General features: G+C 39.7%; 1 protein-coding gene across 1 annotated transcript in view; it reads right to left on the reverse strand.

Moving 5' to 3' along the window:
• The window catches only part of Pcca (propionyl-CoA carboxylase subunit alpha), a 296,255-nt gene that overhangs the window by 268,595 nt on the left and 5,493 nt on the right, over positions 1 to 22,167 (reverse strand). The window contains exons 2-4 of the mRNA XM_070002672.1: positions 12,907 to 12,984; positions 8,184 to 8,231; positions 8,022 to 8,090 (exon numbers count right to left, since the gene is read on the reverse strand). Coding sequence (XP_069858773.1) covers positions 8,022 to 8,090; positions 8,184 to 8,231; positions 12,907 to 12,984 — 195 coding nt within the window. The remainder of the gene's footprint in view (positions 1 to 8,021; positions 8,091 to 8,183; positions 8,232 to 12,906; positions 12,985 to 22,167) is intronic.

A 22,167-nucleotide genomic window follows, 5' to 3' on the forward strand; every position in this document is an offset into this window, starting at 1 on the left:
GAAATATTATCAAGGGTAGGCATGAAAAGTGATGATTGCCCTCACCTTTCTGTCTATCATCCCAGAGTGTTCACAGGAAATCCCACTCAATCTCATTACAGAATCGTAAGACTGAGACTCCAATACACACCAGAAATCATATTTTAAACAGCAGGCTGTCTGGGTAAGATGTGAGTCACAATGAGTACTTTCATGATTTTAGGTTTTTGCTTCCATTCAGCAAATATCAGATACTTCTCATTTCAAGTCAACATGATTGTACTCAAAGCAACAGAACACTGATGAGTTCAGTTCAGAGGCACAACCAGAAAAGAGGTCAAAGGCTGAAATATAGACTAATCTCATTTGAAATAAAGACTTCAAGTGCTTTTCATTTAACTCAATGAAATCTCATTTTTAAAAATTAAAACTCTTAGTGTTTTCATATAAATAATATTATTGCTTCTCTGTGAAGAAAAATTCTAGTCATTTTACTTAGAACATGAAATAATACATGAAAGTTACTCAAGTACATTCTGAGGAGCAGAGGTATAATATCTGAATTCTCAATTTCTTTGTTCCCACTGTTCATCAAACTATTGAAGTGATATATACCTGCCATGTAGAAATTCCACTAAAACTATTAAACATTTCTCATTTTTAGACAGGTACCAGTGGCTCAAATTTATAAACTTAAGCAATTTAAGAGGATCAAGGTTCAAGGCTAGCCTGGACAGAAAAGTCTGAAAGACTTCCTTCTCATCCCAGAGCATAGGAGCATGAACCTGACATCCTAAGCTACGTGGGAGTCTGAGATTGTGAGGATCACAGGGCCAGGCCAGCCCAGCAGAAAAGCCCCTGAGATTCCATCTCCCCAAAAGTGAAATTTGAAATAGTAGCATGCATCTTTGATCCCAATGACATCAGGAAGCAGTTAGATATGCCTCCTATCCTAAAATAACCAGTGAAAAATGGCAGCAAGCACAGCTTCTAACCAAGTGCAAGCAAATTCCAGTACTGCCAGAAAAAGAAAGAAAGAGAGGAAGAAAGAAAGAAAGAATGAAAGAAAGAAAGAAAAGAAAGAGAGAGAATGGAAGGAAAAGAGAGAAAGGAAGGAAGGGGAGAGAGAGAGAGAGAGAGAAAGAAAGAGAGAAAGAGAGAAAGAGAGAAAGAAAGAGAGAAGAAAGAAAGAAAGAAAGAAAGAAAGAAAGAAAGAAAGAAAGAAAGAAAGAAAGAAAGAAAGAAAGAAAGAAAGAAAGAAAGAAGCCGGGCGCCGGTGGCTCACGCCTGTAATCCTAGCTACTCAGGAGGCTGAGATCTGAGGATCATGGTTCAAAGCCAGCCCAGGCAGGAGAGATGGTGAGACTCCTATCTCCAATAAACCACTAGAAAACCGGAAGTGGCGCTGTAGCTCAAGTGGTAGAGCGCTCGCCTTGAGCTGAAGAGCTGAGGGACAAGCGCCCAGGCCCAGAGTTCAAGCCCCACAACCACCAAAAAAGAAAAAGAAAAAGAAAGGAAGGAAGGAAGGAAGGAGAAAAATTTTCCTTTATATTTATCTTCTCTAGAACTACCAATAACAAAGAAACCCTCCTATGTTTAGCACTGCCTAAAATCTAATGAAGTTATCCTATAGGCTTGTCTCTTCTTCTTGAACCCATGTTTATAAGTGCTCCCAATTTATGTCTATTTTATAATACATTTTAATAAGTTAGGGTATTCCCCCTATCAATTTTCCTCAGAATTTTCTAGGTCGTTCTTGTATATTTACTCTTTTGTTAACAAAAAAAACAATACATTGTATTTATCAGGATTTAACAGAAAAATGTACAGATTAATTTAGGACAAACAAGTGTTTAAAGTACTCAGTTTCTCTATATAAAATCAGGAAGTCCCCAGGGTATGGTGACTCAAATGTTTAAAATCAAGAAAGAAACATTACTTACCACCTTTTAGACATAAAGATAAAATTCCTAGAAAGATTAAAACTACAATCATTGACAAAAGAAATTGAATTTTTTAACAAACCAATAAAAGTAAAGAAAGAAAACTACCCACAGAAAATCCCATACCCAGATAGCTGAACTGGTGAGTTCCACCAAACATTTAAAGAAAAATATTGATTTTCCAACAACTCTTCTCAAAAAGCAGAAGATTTAAGACAACTTTCAAACTTATGAGGCCAGTTCCATGTAATACCAACTAAAGCTATCACATGAAAACTACAAGTCAGTATCTTTTACAGATATGGATTCAAAATACTAACCAACTAAATCCAACATCACATACAACAGATTACACAACACAACAAGGATTTATCCCCACAATGAAAGACTGACTCTGTTTCTAAAAATCAATTAATATTTCTATGTATTTATTATTATCTTTAATTAGCTCAAAAATCAATTAAAATATTATCAAAAAAAAAAAAAAAAACCATGGCCCAGCACTGGTGGCTTACTCCTGCAATCCTAGTTACTCAATGCCAGCCCAAACAGGAAAGTCTAAGACTTATCTCCAATTAATCACAGGAAAAGCCAGAAGTTGGGCTGTGGCTCAAGTGGTAGCTAGCCTTGAGCAAAAAGGAGATCAAGGACAGCACCCAGGCCCAGAGTTCAAGCCAAAGGACCAAAAGAAAAAAAAAAAAAAAAAAAAAAAAGAAGAAGAAGAAAACAAAGCAAAACAAAAAGACAAGGAACAAGACAAGTATGCCTGCTCTCAACACTTCTGTGCAACACTGTTCTAGAAAATCAAAGCAAAGAAAAATATAAAATGAAATAAAAAGCATCCAGAAAGAAACAAGTAAAACAATCCCATGGCATACATGGCATAAATGTTAGAGAACCTTACAGAATCAACTAACAAACTATTAGAACTAATAAAAGCTTAAGCAGTTTGCAAGATACAAAATCAGATGAAAATCAATTGTATGTATACCTAGGTAAGCAACAAAAAATTAATATTAAAATAATTATGCTTATAAAGACATTGAAAGTAATAAAATATTTAGGAATAATTATAACAAAAAAACAAAACATAAATTTGTAAACTTATACTCATATAAATTTGCAATTAAACCCACAAAACATCATTGGAAGAAATTAAAGCAACTTAAGTACATTTGAGAACATCACACATTCATGGGTAAAAAACTTAAGGTCGTAACAGCCGGGCGCTGGTGGCTCACGCCTGTAATCCTAGCTACTCAGGAGGCTGAGATCTGAGGATCATGGTTCAAAGCCAGCTGGTGCAGAAAACCCCGTGAGACTCCTATCTCCAATAAACCACTAGAAAACCACCACTAGAAAACCGGAAATAGTGCTATGGCTTAAGTGGTAGAGTGCCCGCCTTGAGCTGAATTGTTGAGGGACAGCACCCAAGCCCAGAGTTCAAGCCCCAGGACCAACAACAACAACAAAAAAAAAATCCTTAAGGTCATAAGAGTTGTATTCTAATTGACCTACAAATACAAAACAATCCCAGTCAAAAATCTCAGCTGACCAGGGGCTGGTGACTCATGTCTGTAATCCTAGCTACTCAGAAGGCTGAGATCTGAGGATCACAGTTCAAAGCCAACCCAGGCAGGAAAGTCCATGAAACTCTTATCTCCATTAAACCACTAGAAAACAGGAAGTGGTGCTGTGGCTCTAGTGGTAGAGCACTTTCCTTGAGCTAAGAAGCTCAGGGACAGGGCCCAGGCCCAGAGTTCAAGCCCCATGACTGTCCAAAAAAAAAAAAAAATCATAGCTGGACAAAGTCCTGTACTAGATCTGTCTTCTCTTAGTAAATTATTACCCATTAAAAAAATAATTCAACTTCTTAAAACACTTCTTAAGAGACTTCACTCCCATTTTGCTACCTACCCTGACTATTTCCCATTGGAGTACTTTTACACTGCTTGACCTCATCTACTGGATGCGGTGGCACTAATCTCATCACTGTAAATATACTGGCATTATGTCTGCTGGAGGTCAGTCTACTCGAACAACAGGAGGAAATAACTTCCTCAGTAGAGAATAAGTTAGGTACAACAATCCAACAAGATAACCCACGAATTCTACCTAGAAACACCTAAAATCCTAGACTAAAGATAAGGAACATTCTTTAAATGAATAGCTTGGCTCACAAGAATTTACAAGGAATCTCCAGGGATCAAAAACAAAGATGAGGGGCTGGGAAGGTGGCTCAGTGGTAGAGTGCTTGCCTTGCATGCATGAGGCCCTGGGTTCAATTCCTCAGCACCACATAAGCAGGAAAAAAAAAAAAAAAAAAACAAAGATGAGACTGGGTGGCAGAGGCTCACACCTGTATTCCTAGCTACTCAGTTGGATCTGGAGCTCAAGGGGTAGAACACTAGCCTTGAGCAAAAAAGCTCAGGGAGAGCACCCAGGCCCAGAGTTCCAGCCCCAGAACCCACATAGAAAGAAAAAAGAAAGGGAGGGGGGAGAGGGGGAGGGAGGAAGGAAGGAAGGAAGGAAGGAAGGAAGGAAGGAAGGAAGGAAGGAAGGAAGGAAGGAAGGAAGGAAGGAAGGAAGGGAGGGAGGAAGGAAGGAAGGAAGGAAGGGAGGGAGGGAGGGAGGGAGGGGTAGAGTACTTAACTAGCATGAACAATGCCCTAAATTCAATCCCTAGCACAGCCAAAAAAGAAAAAAAAAGAGGAAGCTAAAGAAATACTATATCCATAACAGCAAATACCAGTGATAATTTTGAAAAATAAGAATCTTACCCAAAGGATTAAGTTTGAACTCTAAGAAAGAAACCAGACACTGTTTAAAGTTAAAGATTCAAAGAAAAACTTCCTAGAAAAAGACCAGCGTGCCAGAAGGTTACATTCTCAATCAGGAAGGGGGCAGGGAATCAACCTACTAGTACTCAGAGAAACAATTACTTTTTATCAGTATCTCTATGGTCAAAGTAAAGGATAAAGTCTCCTCTACAAATCAGATACCATGGGCCTACCCAATAGGTACCTGTGTATATGCAATCTCATTTTGTTCTTAGTATCCAAATAATGCAGAAACCTTCATGCCAAGAAATATAAAAATAAGCACCAGAGCCAGGTGCCAGTGGCTCATACCTGTAATCCTAGCCACTCAGGAGATTGAGAGCTGAGGATTCCAGTTCAAAGCCAGCATGTAGCGCTGTGTCTGAAAGTGGTAGAGCGCTAGCTCAGGGACAGAGCATAGGCCCTGAGTTCAAGCCCCATGACCAAAAGAAGAAAGAGAGAGAGAGAGAGAGAGAAAGGGAGGGAAAGAGGGAGAGAGAGATGGAGGAAGGAAGGAAGGAAGGAAGGAAGGAAGGAAGGAAGGAAGGAAGGAAGGAAGGAAGGAAGGGAGAAAAAGAGAGAGAGGAAGGAAGGAAAGAAGGAAGGAAGGAAAGAAAAAGCACCAATAATACCCTAAAGTGCCTAAAACAAATAAACCTAATCCCTATCCCCACTGGGCCATTTCTTGAAACTCAACAAAAAGATGCCACACACACACACACACACACACACACACACACACACACACACACACACACACACACACACACACACACACACACACACACACACACACACACACACACACACACACACACACACCACAACACATAAGAACTAAAACAGAATTAAACACCTAACAAATCAAAATACCAAGCGCCTTTAACACACACACACACACACACACACACAACACATAAGAACTAAAACAGAATTAAACACCTAACAAATCAAAATACCAAGCGCCTTTAAAATAACTAAAAAAATGAATAGAAGATGAAAGAATTCAAATACATTAGGCATTTAAAAAAAAGGGGGGGGCTGGGTATGCAAATCAGTGGTAGAGGGCTTGTTTAAGGCCCTGTGTTCAATTCCCACACAAGAGAGGGAAAAGCAGTTTCAAAAAGAAGACCAACAACCCGGTGCCAGTGGCTTATGCCTGTAATCCTAGCTACTCAGGAAGCTGAGATCTGAGGATCTAGATTCAAAGTCAGCCCAAGAAGGAAAGTCCCAGAGACTTTTATCTCCAACTAACTATAAGTAAACCAAAAGTGGTACTGTGGCTTAAAGTGGTAGAACACTAGTCTTGAGCAAAAAAAGCTCAGGACATTGCCCAGGCCCTGAGTTCAGGCCCTACAACCAAAAAAAAGAACTTGCCTATATTGCAGGCAGGTAGGAATCTAGGGCAGTACAGTAGTACCAGACAAATACCATACCAGACAAGTGTTTCTTACACAAATATTAATTTACTTATTGTGAGTCAGCACAATATTGCTCACTAAAAGCAGACCAGATTCAATCCAAGGACTACTTTTTATATAGCTCTCACGCTAAGAACTGTTTTCACAACTTTTAAAGTGGGAAAGAGGGGAGAAATGGCAGGGAAAGAAGAGTTGGAGGAGGAAGAGCAAGCAACAGATACAAGTTGACTGATTTTTTTCTTTTTTTTTTTTTGGTGCCACTCTTTTTTCCTGCTTAACTAAAACAGTACTTGGTTTTAAGATAAATTAATAGCCTTCGCAATCAACTACTGCTGTATTTTCTTACTACTATAACTCACATTTCACCTTGAATTAACATATAAAATATGTGAGGTGAGCATTAAAATGTTTACCTTAAACACTAACAACATGTATGAATATAGCATGGCTTGTTCACATTACTGATATGGATAAGATGAAAACCTCTGTGATCAGCAGTCAAGCAAGCAAAAATGTGTGTTCCAGGAGTTCATCTTTTCAGCTAAAAGCCTTCTCTTGTGAATGAAGCGAAAACTAGACAAATTTCTCTGATTTGTCCCTACTGTAGAATTTTAGCTGAGAATGTTATGTTCCCATTATGAAGCCTCGCAAATCACATTTTAAATTATGAACAATATTTCCTGCTTTATTCCCTGCTATTTTCAGTCTGAAATAGTATTAGCTTCCTGGTGACCTTAATAAACTTTTTTCTAGAGGAGTTGACTTTGATGAATACCTTGGATTACCAATCAAGAAATAGGTAATGAAAGTAAGGTTTTCTCATTAACTACATTATAACTACCTTATAAGGAATGTAAATTAGTACTAAAATTCTCATGGTTAAAACAAATTTTAGCAAAGAAGCCAAAATCAAATTTTTTCAAGAAAAAAAGACAGAAAAGGCAGAATTAATTACCTTTCATTAAAAATTATTTTAAATGCAACTGTCAAATTGTAAGTTAACATTTGTTTTCAGGTTGCTAGTTTGCAATTATTTCCATTTGGGTTTTTTTTTAAATAAACAGTTACGAAACAAGTTTGTTATAACGAGACAAAATGAACAACAGTTCTAAGTGAGACAAAAATTAAGGATCACCATCAAACTTGAAAATCCTTTGCATTAAATTACTACACGATGAAAGCAGACATTACCAAAAGATCTACCCATCAAAAGTAGTGTGGAAAAAAATTTTTAAATAATAATAATACCTTAAAGTATATCTACTAATACTTCATTCCATAGTCTAATAATTTGCATTCTTTTCCCATGGGATTTTTTTTCTACTCATTCACAGCTCATTACTGCTAAAAAATGCCTGCTGTGTTAAAAATGCCACATAAAATTATATATCATTCACCGCTTTATGCTATACCTTCTTTTGTTCAGGTCCAATTAGCATCAGGCTATCTCTCATTCATCAAACTTTTAGCTGAACACATTAAAGCATTTAGGAAAGCTTAAACAATTATAGCATTCCCTTAGTGATACTGGAGTTATACTGGAGAAAAGTGCTCTCATAAAGAAGTACTGCATAAACATTTCAAATCTAACTTTCTCATGCTTTCTTTCCTTAAACCAACTTGCTGACCACAATTGACCTAACAATTTTTTATTTTATTCTGGGTTTTTAGGCTTTGAAAAACAAAAAATTATAGGGAATATTGTGATGCTTCCACTTTTGCTTACTACAACAGTAGTAAATAGACGGTTCTAAAATTTGAAGATGACTTTTGCGGACCAAAAGAAAATTAAACTTCACATTTTTTTCTACTTCAGCGAAAATCCAATCTGTATTTAAACTAAGTAAAAACATACTTACAGAACTAGCATCAACATCACTGTGGATGGCAACTGTCTTAATGCCCATCTTCTTGCAAGTTTTAATAACCTATTGAAAATACATCAGTATTATTTATTAATATTCATATTTAGAGGAACAATTTCATAGAATGAAATGGAAAATAATTTAAATGCTACTTACCCTACATGCAATTTCTCCTCGATTAGCAATAAGAATTTTATCAAAAGTCTACAGAGAGAAAAAAATAGAAAATCTTAATCTTATTTTGGACCAAAAAAAAAACCATTTTTCTACAATTAACAATAGATATCTTAGTGAAAATTTACTTCCAAGAATAATATTAAATGTTATAAATTTAATATGTTTATTGACAATCAGAGAACAATTAAATTCTGACCTCATTACTTTGTTAAAGCATCTATTGACTAGGTTAATTTATTCATTAATGGACTGATAATCATCAATCAGTAATAAGTTGACTTACTGATAAATTCTCCTGACAAAAGCAAATCTTCAAATAATATTTTAGAAAAATAAATTTCTATCGAAAGTACTTTATAAGTTAGAGGTAATGGCTCAAGCCTGGAATCCTAGCAACTTTTGAGACAGAGATTGGGTTCAATGCCATCCCAAGCATAAAAGTTCATATCCATCTAACTGATGGATGGACTCAGTAGTGTGTGCCTATCACTCCAAGGACAAAGAGAAGCACAAATAGGAAGACTAAAATCCAGACCAACTCAAACACAAAGCAAGACTCTATCTCAAATACAGCCAATGCAGCTGAGTACCAGTGGCACATACCTGTACTCCTAGCAACTTGGGAGGCTGAGATCTGAGGATGATTTGAAGCTAGACAAGAAAGTCTCTGAAACTGTCATCTCCAATTAACCACCAAAAGCCAGAAATGGAGCTGTGAGCCAGGTACTGGTGGCTCATGCCTATAATCCTAGCTACTCAGGTGGCTCAGAACTGAGCATCGCAGTTCAAAGCTAGCCCAAGCAGAAAAGTACATGAGACTCTGATCTCCAATAAACTACTAGAAAATCGGAAGTAGCGCTGTGGCTCAAGTGATAGAGCACTAGCCTTGAACTGAAGAGCTCAGGGACAGTGCCCAGGGCTAGAGTTCAAGTCCCATGAACAACAAAAAAAAAAAAAAAGAGGGAGGGAGGGAAAGAAGGAAGGGAGGGAGGAAGGGAGGGAGGGAAAGAAGGAAGGAAGGAAGGAAGGAAGGAAGGAGGGAGGGAAGGAAGGAGGGAAGGAGGGAAAGGAGGGAGGGAGGGTGGGAGAAAGGAAGGAGGGAGGGAGGGAAGGAGGGAGGAAGGAAAGAAAGAAAGAAAGAAAGAAAGAAAGAAAGAAAGAAAGAAAGAAAGAAAGAAAGAAAGAAAGAAGAGTTGTGACTAAAGTGGTAGAGCACTAGCTTTGAGCACAAAAGCTCAGGGATGTGGCTTAGTGGTAGAATGCTTGCCTAGCATGCATGGAGCCCTGGGTTCGATTGCTCAGTATCACATAAACAGAAAAAGCCAGAAGTAGCACTGTGGCTCAAGTGGTAGCACACTAGCCTTGAGCACAGAGAGGCTCAGGGACAGACCCAGGTCCTGAGTTCAAGCCCCAGGATTGGTAAAAATAAAATAAAATAAAATAAAAGCTCAGAGACAACACCAAAGCCCTGAGTTTAATCCTTAGGACAAGCACAAAAAAAAAATTTTTTTAATTAAAAATTTTTTAAAAAGGAATTGGTGGAGTGGCTTCAGTTATAAGACAGCCTGCTTAAAAAGCTTGAAGCTAGGGGCTGGGAAGGTGGCTCAGTGGTAGAGTGCTTGCCTTGCATGCTCGAGGCCCTGGGTTCGATTCCTCAGCACCACATAAGCAGAAAAAGCCGGAAGTGGCGCTGTGGCTCAAATGGTAGAATGCTAGCCTTGAGCTGAATAGCTGAGGGACAACATCCAGGCCCAGAGTTCAGACCCTACAAACAACAACGACGAAAAAAAAAAGCTTGAAGCCATCTTTTTCAAAAGGTCAACAATCAATAAATACATGGAAAAAAAAAAAAAAAGCTTGAAGCCCTTAGTTCAAATCTAGTACCCATCTCCTCAAAAAAAGTGCTAAAAAAAAAAAAAAAAGCTGGGAGCCAGTGGCTCATGCCTGTAAGCCTAGCTACTCAGGAGGCTCAGATCTGAGGATCACGGTTCAAAGCCAGCCCCTGCAAGAAAGTCCGTGAGACTCTTATCTCCAATAAAAACCACTAGAAAACTGGAAGTGGTGCTGTGGCTCAAGAGGTAGAGCACTTGCCTTGAGCTGAAGAGCTGAGGGACAGTGTCCAAGCCCAGAGTTCAGGCCCCACAACCAACCAAAAAAATAAAAAATAAAACCACTGAGCACCTGTGGCTGACACCTATAATATTAGTTACTCAGGAAGTTGATATCTGAGGATCACAGTTTAAAGCCAGCCCGGACAGGAAAGTAGTGCAACTCTTATCTTTAAGCACCAAAAAGCCAGAAATGATGCTCAAATGGTAGAGCTCTACCCTTGAGCACAAAAGCTCAGGGACAGCACCCAGGCCCTGATTCAAGCCTCAGGATCAGCACAAAAAAGATAAAAATTAAAAATGCTTAATAATTTACATGACTATTTTCTAAATTCTGGAAAATCCTTACTGTTATCAGTTGTCCATAAGAAGAAAGTCTAATAAGTATAACTGATATGCCATCTCTGTTACAGTGGGATATAATTTCAATAATTCCACACAGGTACCAATTGTGCTTCTATCCAAAGATACCACACCAAATAGATTATGTCTTTTGAAAACAATGTTAAGTCTGACTATCAAATTCGGAAGATAAAGAGTCTCACAGACTTTCCTGACCAGCCTTGCTTCAAACTTCAATCCTCAGATCTCAGCCTCCTGAGTATGGAGGATTATAGTGAGCTACTGATTGCTGGCCTTGTTTTGTTCTTTGGTTTGTGTGTTTTCATCTGTCAGCACTTTCCCTTCCCCATGCTTAAATGCCCACTACTGCAGTAAAAACCACTGCTGGCATGTCACCTATTCAGAGACCAAGAGGACTGAGTTGGTCAGTCCTCCTGGGACCTTGGTGCTTTCTTTTTGGATAATCTCATCTCTCCTTAAGAGAAAGCAAGATGTCTGTCATTATCACTAGCCCCCATGTCAGCAGTATTCAAGAGATTATTCAAAAACATAGGACCCCTTTGTATATCACCTTGACAATAAAATTAAATTTAAAAAAATAGGACAATACAGAGGATCAACTAGAATAAGGGAAAGAAGATCCAGACCTGGCAAATCTGATGACATACTTCAAACTCGCACGTGCTGAATGAAGGTGGGTCAACCAGAGTTACCCTGGCACCTTATGGAAAACAAATGATATACCAGGACTCCTGCTCTGTGCTTCTGATATAAAGATGCATTTCTTTTGGCAGGAGAGTTTTCTTATCAGAAAAGTTTTCTGATCCATAGTGCACTGTGATATGAGTATCACTGTTAACTTAAGACTTTTGCATAGGTAAATTTGTGATTCAGGGTAGTGATTAGGCTTGATTTCATTTGTAAAATGGGAATGTTATCAGAACTGATTTCATAGACTATTATGCTTGTAAGTAACTATTATGTGATAAATATATCATGGTTGGTGTGTGAAAGCTGTTTAACATTATCCTCTGGAACTTGCAGAATTTGGGCACTGTCCCTTAGTTTTTTGGGGTGTTTTTTGTTTTTTGGGGTTTTTTTGGTTGGTCATGGGGCTTGAACCCTGGGCTTGGGCACTGTCCCTGTGCTTTTCAGCTCAAGGCGAGCACTCTACCTCTTGAGCCACAGCGCCACTTCCAGTTTTCTAGAGGTTTATTGGAGATAAGAGTCTCATGGACTTTCCTGCCCGGGCTGGCTTTGAACCATGATCCTCAGATCTCAGCCTCCTGAGTAGCTAGGATTACAGGTATGAGCCACTGGCGCCCGGCCTGTCCCTTAGTTTTTGCACTCAAGAATGGCACCCTTCCACTTGAGCCACAGCTTCATTTCTGACTTTTTTGGCTGTTAATTGGAGATAGTCTCATGGACTTCCCTGCCTAGACTATGAACAGGAATCCACAACCCAGTTTGCTTAATATTATCTTTAATTCAATCTTGCAAATTTGTCTACCAATGTTCAAAACATCAAGACAGTGGACATAAACTGGGAGCAGTTGCAAGCCTGCTTTTCCAAAGCTGGTGGATGGATATGCCCATCATGCTGTACCCTACCTCAGAATTGCTCAGTGAATGGCTCAGCTTTGGAGTTCTGTCATTACTTTTTCACCAATACCTAGTACATTCCTAGGTATTGGTGGGGGGTTTTATTTATTTTGATGATTAACAAATTTTATGTTTTTGTTTTTTTTGTTTGTTTGTTTTGTCGGTCCCGGGGCTTGAACTCTGGGCCTGGGCACTGTCTGTCCCACAGCTCTTCCACTCAAGGTGAGCACTCCACCGCTTGAGCCACAGCGCCTCTTCTGGTTTTCTGGTGGTTTAGTGGAGATAAGAGTCTCATGGACTTTCCCACTCCAGGCTGGCTTTGAATCGCTGTCCTCAGATCTCAGCCTCCTCAGTAGCTAGGATTACAGGCGTGAGCCACCAGCACCAGGCTTATGTAAGTATCAAAAAAAAAAAAAGTAAGTAAAAGTCACTCATGGTAACACACATCTATAATCCCAGCTACTCAGGAGGTAGAGGCAAGTGGATTAAGGTACAAGGCTGGCCTGAGCAAACAAAATGAGAAATTTTATCTGAAAGAACAGAATGTATGCCTACCACATACAAGTTACTGAGTTCAGGCCCCATTACCTAGCAAAAGGAAAAGAAAACTATTACAATGTAGCTGCTTGACAGGATTATTAAATACTTACTTTTTCATTGGGGTCACATCCTCCTGAACCCAGGCTACGGGACAATACCAGGCACTGTCTTGAATAGGATGGAACATGCTATTTAAAAAAGGAGAGAAAGAAAACAAATTAGATTCTTCCTAAGTATGTATAAAAATATTTTTTCAGGGTGATTTTTCCAGTTCTAAACTATTTTATCAGTCAAAGGTAGCTTAAGCAATATACCTTAATTATGAAAAAAATTATAACTACAAACATATTCCCTTGGCATACAAAAGAAACTAGAGGCATCAAAACAGCAACCACAACAATTTAATACAATAGTAAATGGGTCAAGTAAATCCAAAGAAAGATCTTTCTAAACATTCGCACTGATAGTACAAGGTCAGAAATGTCACAAACAACTATTCAAAATACTAACAAGGGCAGCGGTACAAAGTACTTGGCTAAGATTAGGAAAAGGAGGGCTGGGAAGGTGGCTCAGTGGTAGAGCACTTGCCTTGCATGCATGAGGCCCTGGGTTCAATTCCTCAGCACCACATAAGCAAAATGAAAAAAGCCGGAAGTGGTGCTGTGTCTCAAGGGGTAGAGCGCTAGCCTTGAGCTGAAGAGCTGAGGGACAGCGCCAGGCCCAGAGTTCAGGCCCCACGACCAGACCCAAAAAAAAAAAAAAGATTAGGAAGAGGAGGAAAGGGGAGGGAAGAGGGGAAGGAAGGAAGGAAGGAAGGAAGAAGGGAGGGAGGGAGGGAAAAAAAGGAAAGAAAAACAAAAAGAAAGGAGGGAGGAAGGGAGGGAAGGAAAGATACAAAAAGAAGGGAGAAAAGGACAGAGGGGGAGAAACACTACACGAGAGAATGAAGCTTACCACAGAGAAAGAATGGACAAGCTTAAATACTAATTATAAGTACTAACTAAACTGAGTACTAACTCAGTCTCACAATATCTCTACAACTGAAGCAACCTACTTTGAATCTCTCAGCTCTCTACTAGAAAAACAAAAGCTCAGGTGACTTTTCACCAAGGTCTCTTACTGAGAGAGTCATTAAAAAAATTCTAAACACAAGGCACATGAGAGCTCTGAGAATTTACCTGAAAACATGAACTTCATTCAAAATAAAATTGAAGCCAAGAAGATGTGACAGTGATTTCATTGCTGAATGATAATGAGGTTAACAAAACAAAAATGCAGAAACAACTAATACCATTGGTTTTGATAAGTATGAATTACACATTATGTTTCTGGGTAGCTTTCAATAAATACTTCAGATTGTGTAGACTATATCTCATTAGACAGGTTTAAGAAGAATAGACTAAGCTAGATATAGCACACGCCAAGAAAGAAATTCAAATATGTCTAAGTAGCCAAGAACCGAAGAATATCTGGGTCAACTGAATCAAATGGATGCTATGTTTACTCTCAAAAACTATCAATATAAACTATCAATATATAAAATACACTAAAAAAAATCTATAGCACACAGCTCTAACTAATTTAATCTATTATAAGTGATACCAGACCAAACAATAGATGTGCCAATATGCCTGAGTGAAATGGAGTTCCTTTTTTTCTTAAATTTTTTCATTACTATTTTTACGTACTTGCTTTTGATATCTAAGAAACCATATAATGGTTGGGAAGGTGGCTCAGTGGTAGAGTGCTTGCCTTGCATGCATGAGGCCCTGGCTTTGAGTCCTCAGCACCACACAAGCAGAAAAAGGCAGAAGTGGCGCTGTGGCTCAAGTGATAAGAGTGTTAGCCTTGTGCTGAAGAGCTGAGAGACAGGGCCCAGGCCCAGAGTTCAAGCCCCACAACCAACATAAATAAATAAATAATAATAAAAAGAAACCATATAATGACAACTTTATCAAAAAAAAAAAAAAAGAGGACAAGTTGGATGCTGATGGCTCACACCTACTAGCTACTCAAGACACTGAGAGCTGAGGATCACAGTTCAAAGCCAGCGCTGGCAGGAAATTCCATGAGACCTTTATTTCCAATTAACTACCAGATAACCAGAAGTGGAGCTATGGCTCAAAATGGTAGAGAACTAGCCTTTAGCAAAACTTCACAGGGACAGCACCCTGGCTATGAATTCAAACGCCACAAAAGGGAGAGAAAAAAAAAAAATGTACACAGCTTGTAGAATTATGCAGTTGTGAAAATGTGGCCCAAAGTTTTAAAAAGCATGGAGGTACCTAGGAACACAAAGTAGAAATTATTAAAGCAAAAAGAACAGCAGAAGAAGTTTTACTCAGGTAAAACAAGGATGTGAGCCCTTTCCGTAGCAAGCCTGAACCAGTTGAGTCAGCATAATAAAACCTGTTTGTTTACTCTTGACAAGACTTCCCATAAATTTGAAAATGAAAAATTCAAAGGCAGCTGTGGTAGCACAAGCCTATAATCCTAGCCAGTAGGAAGGCAGCGTTTGGAAGGACTAAGATTCATGGTCAGCCAAGACAAAATGTTACTTAGACACTGAAATACAGATATTGGTCTAACTGGTGCCATCCTGGCAACTTGGTGGATGATGAAATTCCACCCCCACCCCCAGGTGATAAGCATGCCTGAATTACTAGAAGCAGAAACAAGGTTCCAGGACCTGCCAGATCTGTACCATGAACTCTCCAGACCCCTGTGACCTTCCTCCCTAACCCTGACCCTATTTAGGCCCCACCACCTCAGCTGCCATTGCACCATGCCTCACGACTCCTATTTCTTCTCAGGCCACCATGGCAACCTTCTTCAACTCTCCATTGGTCTGATTTGTTGAGATTGTTGTTCTGCTCTTTCTTTACTACCCTCATGGCTCAGTTTCCTAAAGAAGTGAGTGGACTGGAGGCTGCAAGTTTTCTGGGGGGGACATGAGTCTGCCTGCAGTCACTGGCTTTCTAATAAATACTCCCCATTCACCTCTAAAAATGTGACTTCTCTGTATCTCGTAATCCAATTGCCCTATGACATCATCTCAACAAATATGTCAGACATGGTGGCACATAGCAATCCAATCTATGTGGGAGGAGGCATAGATAGGAGGGCTCCAGGTCAGAGGTCAGTCCCTCAAGGGAAAAAGTAAGTCCCTACCTTAAAATCAAGGCAAAAATGGCTGTGATACAGCAATCAAGTACCTGAGTTCAAACTCCAGTACCACCAAAATTAGTAAGTGGGTGGATGGGTAGACAGACATACAGATAAATAAAATTCTAACAACAAAAATTCTGAGGATACTGGGTTCAGTGGCCCATACCTATAATTCCAGCCCTCAAGAGGCTAAAGCCTAAGGCTCAAGGCCATCTTGGGTAATTTAGACCCTATCTCAAACTAAAAAAAAAATTAAATTAAATTAAATTAAACTTAACTAAGTTCCAGTAGCTCAGGTATATAATCCTAGCTCCTCTGGAAGTTGAGACTTAGAGAGAACATGGTTTGAAGCCAGCCTAGACACAAAAGTTCTCAAGATACCATCTCCAATTAACCAGCAAAAAGTCAGGCTGCAGACATGGTTTAAGAGATAGAGTGCCAGCTAGGGGACAAAGCTGCCCTGAGTTCAAACCCTGAGTTCAGCCCAAGGCCCTTAGTTCAAACCCTGGTACCAGAACAAGAAAAAAACGTTACAAGGAAAAAATTTTAATCAACTCTGAGACTACCATAGACAAAAGAGAAAAGTCGGTATGTACAAAATGACTTGCCAATAACATAATGCCATTATTCCCTTCCTCAGGAAGAAAGATGCCCTACATTCCTCACACTTGGAAAAGGAATACCTATTTACATCATGGCCCAGGAGAAGTGCTGGGATCCCCACGCAGTCAAAGGACCTGGGCCAACTCCTAGCTCCACCATATCATATCCACAAGACATGAAGCAAATCATTTCCTGAAGCCCCAGTTTTCATCTAGAAAATGTAGGTGATGACACCTCTTGGCTTTCCCGGGTGTTAATTAAAAGGATAAAATGATCATCAACAACAACAACAACAAAAAGAGTTACTCTTGGTTCTTCCTGGTTCCTCCATTATTTGTGTATTTCCCTCCTAACCCAAAGCAAGTAGTTTTGGATTGAGTTCCAAAATAACATCCCAAATCTGACCAATTCTCATCTACTCTGGCACTATATTACCCAAACATGAGTGACCACCATCTCTAGCTTAAGACTTCTCCAGCAGCCACCTGACTGCTTTCCCTGCTTCCACTCTCCCCACAAATCCCAATGAGACATTCCCCACATAGTGGGCACAGCACTTTGCGTCTTTCATGTGTGTGTGTGTGTGTGTGTGTGTGTGTGTGTGTGTCTCGTGTGTGTGTGTGTGTGTGTGTGTGTGTGTGTGTGCGCGCGCGCATGCGCGTGCATGTGCATCAGTCGTGGGCTTGATCTCAGGCCCTGTGTATTGTCCCTGAGCTTTTGTGCTCACAGCTAGCCCTGGAACCACAGCTCCCTTCTGGCTTTTGGGTGGTTAATTGGAGATAGGAGCTTTGTGGGGCCAGGAGTGGTGGCTCACGCCTATAAAACTAGCAACTCAGGAGGCTGAGCTCTGAGGATCACAGTTCAAAGCCAGCCCAGGCAAAAAAGTCTGAGATTCTTTTTTTTTTTTTTTTTTTTTTGTCGGTCGTGGGGCCTGAACTCAAGGCCTGGGCGCTGTTCCTCAGCTCTTCAGCTCAAGGCTAGTGCTCTACCACTTGAGCCACAAGGCCACTTCCGGCTTTTTCTGCTTATGTGGTGCTGAGGAATCAAACGCAGGGCATCATGCATGCAAGACAAGCACTCTACCACTGAGCCACTTTCCCAGCCTAGTCTGTGAGACTCTTATCTCCAATTAACCACCAGAAAACAGGAAATGGCATTGTGGCTCAAGTGGTAGAGCACTAGCCTGGACAACACCCAGGCCTAGAGTTCAGGCCCCACAACCAACCAAAAAAAAAAAAAAAAAAAAAGGTTTTATGGGCTTCCTGATAGCTTCAGAGATCCTCAAATCTCAGCCTCCTGAGAAGCCAGGATTATAGGCATGGCATGAGGCACAGATGCCTGATTTAGCAGTATAAGGAAACGCCCACTTCCCAGACCTTATTTCCGCCCTTGATGGCAGCACCTGTGCAATAGGTGAGTCACCTCCCACTTCCGTCCTGGGTATAAAAGGAGCCTCTAAGGAGCCACATGCCACCATTATCTCCCTTTCCTCATGAGAACTTGGCCTGTCAGCTCTGCTGGCAATAAATCTTTCCTTCTACTTGACTTCTGTCCATGTGGTCTTTTGGGTTACTTTCTTTGGGTTACTTCCTACCCAGGTTTACATTTTCTCCTTCAAACAGTCTTTTCAAAATGTAAATCCAATTTGCTTCTAATCTTTTAACAGGATTCCCATTATTATATTCCAAATAAAGCCCCAAGGTGACTGTGCTGCTTCCCTTTCCTACTAACATCCCCTCTAATGAACTTTATTCCATCCATCCTAACCACATCATACCAAATACAACCTTGATTATAAAATGCGATCTCACCTTCACGCTCCTTATATTTCCTTAGTCTGGAATGCTGCCCCACTATAACATTACATGGCAGGGTACATCAGCTTTCTTTATCTACCTACATGTTCAAAATTCTCCCCTTTCTCCTTAACCAACATACCTAGTCCTAACAGAACCATTACTCTCTGTTCCCTGTGAAAGTCTTAGGAATCAAAAGGGAAATACTTTGGTCAAGCTCTAACCAAATAAATAAGAGAGTAAATAAAGCCAGATTAGAAAGGAAGAGTTCTTTCTGTATGACTCCCTAATAACAAGAAATATTCATAAAAGACTGCCGGACTGACTAGATAGGAGATCATGTGGGCATGTCCTTAAAGGATATATGTACAAGGGCCATAACTTTATAGCCACAAAATTTATCCGTAAGAACATCTGCCTGATATCTGTTTAATCTGGGACTGACAATCACTTTTGTTATTCATCCCAGGACCTTTGGATCATTTCAAAATACTGTATAATAATCCTATTGTATCTTGACTCAACCACTTTGACAATTCTCATAGTTGACTCTGGCATGCATATAACTATTGCAATGCTCTGCTATTTCCTCATTTGTCTTATTATTCTTCAAGCAGGTGTCTATTATCCTATTGGGATTATCACTTTTGACTGCATTAAGAAAACCTTCAGGTGATAACAAAAACACATTTCCCAGAGATGATTAAGTCAAGAGGGCTCTGAACAAATAACTGGTTTAATCCATTGATAAACTCACATTTTCAACAGACAACTAGGAAAAAGTGAAACCCTGGCAAGTAAGGCCTGGTTGGAAGGAGATTACTAGGAGCATGTCCTTGGAGGATATATGTTGCCCTGGACCCACTTCTATTATTGCTGTGCTGTATTTACAGGACTTGAGCTGTACTTCCATAAGCTGACTATCATAATAAACTGAAACTTCTGAAACTGTGAGCAAAATAATCTTTCCTCCTTTAAGTTATTTCTGTCACAGTCATGAGATAGTAACAAATATACTTATCTTTTAATATTATTATTATTACCCCTTCCAGAACACTTAGCATTCCTTGAACTAATCTACTTATATGAGCAATGTCAGTCTCATCTACTAAAATATAACTACAATGAGAGCAAAAATGTTCACTGTATCTCTAGTACAAAACAGTATTCACCACGTAGTATGTGTAAATGGCTGACTGGAGGCCCCCAGAAAGACATATGAATATCCTGGGCACAGAAAAGGAGTATGATAAAGGTACAGATCTTGAAATGAGATCATTCTTGATCCCTACATTGCCCTAAATGAAATGACAAGTATCCTTATAAAAGGCAAAATTAAAAAAAAAAAAAAGACCCACAGGGAGAAGAAGGAAAATGCCATATGAAGGCAGAGACAGCAATGGAAGTGATATTGCCATAATCAAAGAAGATCAAAGACAAAAGAATCTGAAAGGTAACCTAAGTGGCAACTGAAGGAGCCTCCACCAAAGCCTTCAGAGAGAGTGTAGCCCTGCTGACACCTGGATTTCAAATTCTACCCTTTAGAAATAAGAATTAATTTCTGTAATTGTAAACTATAAAGTTTATAGAATTTGTACAAAAGTCTTAGCACTCTAATAAAGTTTTTTGAATAAGGACTGCCAAAGAGAAACTGACTATAATGGCTACTTGGAAGATAGAGATACAGAGGATCATGGTTCAAGGCTAATCAAGCAAAAAGTTTTCAAGACATTATCTCATGCCAGGAGCTGGTGGCTCACGCCTGTAATCCTAGCTACACAGGAGGCTGAGATCTGAGGATTGAAGTTCAGAGCCAGACCAGGCAGCAAGTCCATGAGATTCTTTTTTTTTTTAACTGTATTTTTTTTTGTCTTTTCTTTTTTTGGTACTGGGGATCGAACCCAGGACGCTGCACTTGCTAGGCAAGCACTTTGCCACTGAGCTACCTCCCAGCCCATCCATGAGATTCTTATCTCCAATAAACCACTCAGAAAACCGGAAGTGGTGCTGTGGCTCAAGTAGTAGAGCGCTTGCCTTGAGCTGAAGAGCAAAAGGACAGTGCCCAGGCCCAGAGTTCAAGCCCCAGGACCGACAAAAAAAAAAGAGACGGGTGCTAGTGGCTCACGCCTGTAATCCTAGCTACTCAGGAGGCTGAGATCTGAGGATCAAGGTTCAAAGCCAGCCCGGGCAGGAGAGACCGTGAGACTCCTATCGCCAATAAACCACCAAAAAACTGGAAGTGGCGCTGTAGCTCAAGTGGTAGAGCGCTCGCCTTGAGCTGAAGAGCTGAGGGACAGCGCCCAGGCCCAGAGTTCAAGCCCCATGACCGACAAAAAAAAAAAGACATTATCTCAACCAACAAGTAGGAATGGTGGCACACAACTGTCATCCTAGCTACCTACGAAGCACAAATAGTATAACATTCCAGACCAGTCCAAGAATAAAGCAAAATCCTATGCCAAAAATGACTAATATGTTAAGTCAGATGCCAGTGGCTCATTCCTATAATCCTAGGTACAAAGAAGACTGCAACTTGAGGATCAAGGTTCAAAGTCAACCAAGGCAGATAACTTCCTGAATCTCTTACCTCAAATTAACTACCAAAAAGCCAGAAGTGGCACTATGGCTCAAGAAGTACAGTGCTAGCCTTAAGCACAAAAGGTCAGGGACAGCACTCAGGCCCTGAGTTCAAGCCCAAAAACTGGCACCAAAAAAAAAAAAAAAAAAAGAAGGAAAGTTACCAACTCATTCTATAAAGCAAGTTTGTACTCATTCCAAAACCAAATGTGCGTGGACGCGCGCGGTGTGTGTGTGTGTGTGTGTGTGTGTGTGTGTGTGTGTGTGTGTGTGTGTGTGTGTGTGTGTGTGTGTGTGTGTGTAAGAGAGTCAGAGAGAATTGGAGAGCAATTTTGTTGAACATTAAAACAAAAAAAACTAAATAAATCCTTGCAAACTGTCAACAACACACGAAAAGATCATACATTATGATCAAGTTGGTTTCATCTCAGGAATGCAAGGATATACATACATACATACACAGATCTATATATGTAATACATCACATAAACAGGATCAAGAACAAAAAGCACATGGTCATCTCTATCAATACAGAAAAAGTCTCTGACAAAATTCAACATTCTTTTATAAAACCTCTTTAGAAACTAAGAATAGAAGCATACTGAGCTTAATAATGGCTTTAAATACAGCCATATTAAATGTAAAAAAAAATATTTCCCATAGATTCAGTCTCACTGAGGTGGGACCTTTTACTTATGCAAACCTTCAGAAAGCAGACAGCTAAATCTAGTCTAGTCTAAAGAATTCAGATTGGCTGGGAAGGTGGCTCAGTGATAGAGTGCTTGCCTTGCATTCATGAGACCCTGGGTTTGATTCCTCAACATCACATAAACAGAAAAAAACAGAAGTGGCTCTGTGGCTTAAGTGGTAGAGCGCTAGCCTTGAGCTGAAGAGCTGAGGGACAGTGCCCAAGCCAAGTTCAGGCCCCACAACCGACCAAGAAAAAAAAAAAAAAAAGAATTCAGATAGTTCTTTTGGACAGTTAATAGGATTTACTTGGGGAGTACAGTATTTATAGAACTCACTTATCAGCATTGTTGGTTTTGTATATCAGCTTTTGTTTTTTTTAAAAATCATATATAGAGCTTGAACTCAGGATCTGGGAACTGTCTCTAAGCTCTTTTGCTCAAGGCAAGCACTCTTGACATTGAACTACAGAACCACTTCCTATATCAGCTTTTTTGTTGTTGTTTTGTTTTTTCGTTTGTTCTTGGGGCTTAAACTCTT

Source organism: Dipodomys merriami, unplaced genomic scaffold (assembly GCF_024711535.1).
Source record: "Dipodomys merriami isolate MVZ:Mamm:240054 unplaced genomic scaffold, mDipMer1.0.p SCAF_6, whole genome shotgun sequence".
Taxonomy (NCBI): Eukaryota; Metazoa; Chordata; class Mammalia; order Rodentia; family Heteromyidae; genus Dipodomys; species Dipodomys merriami.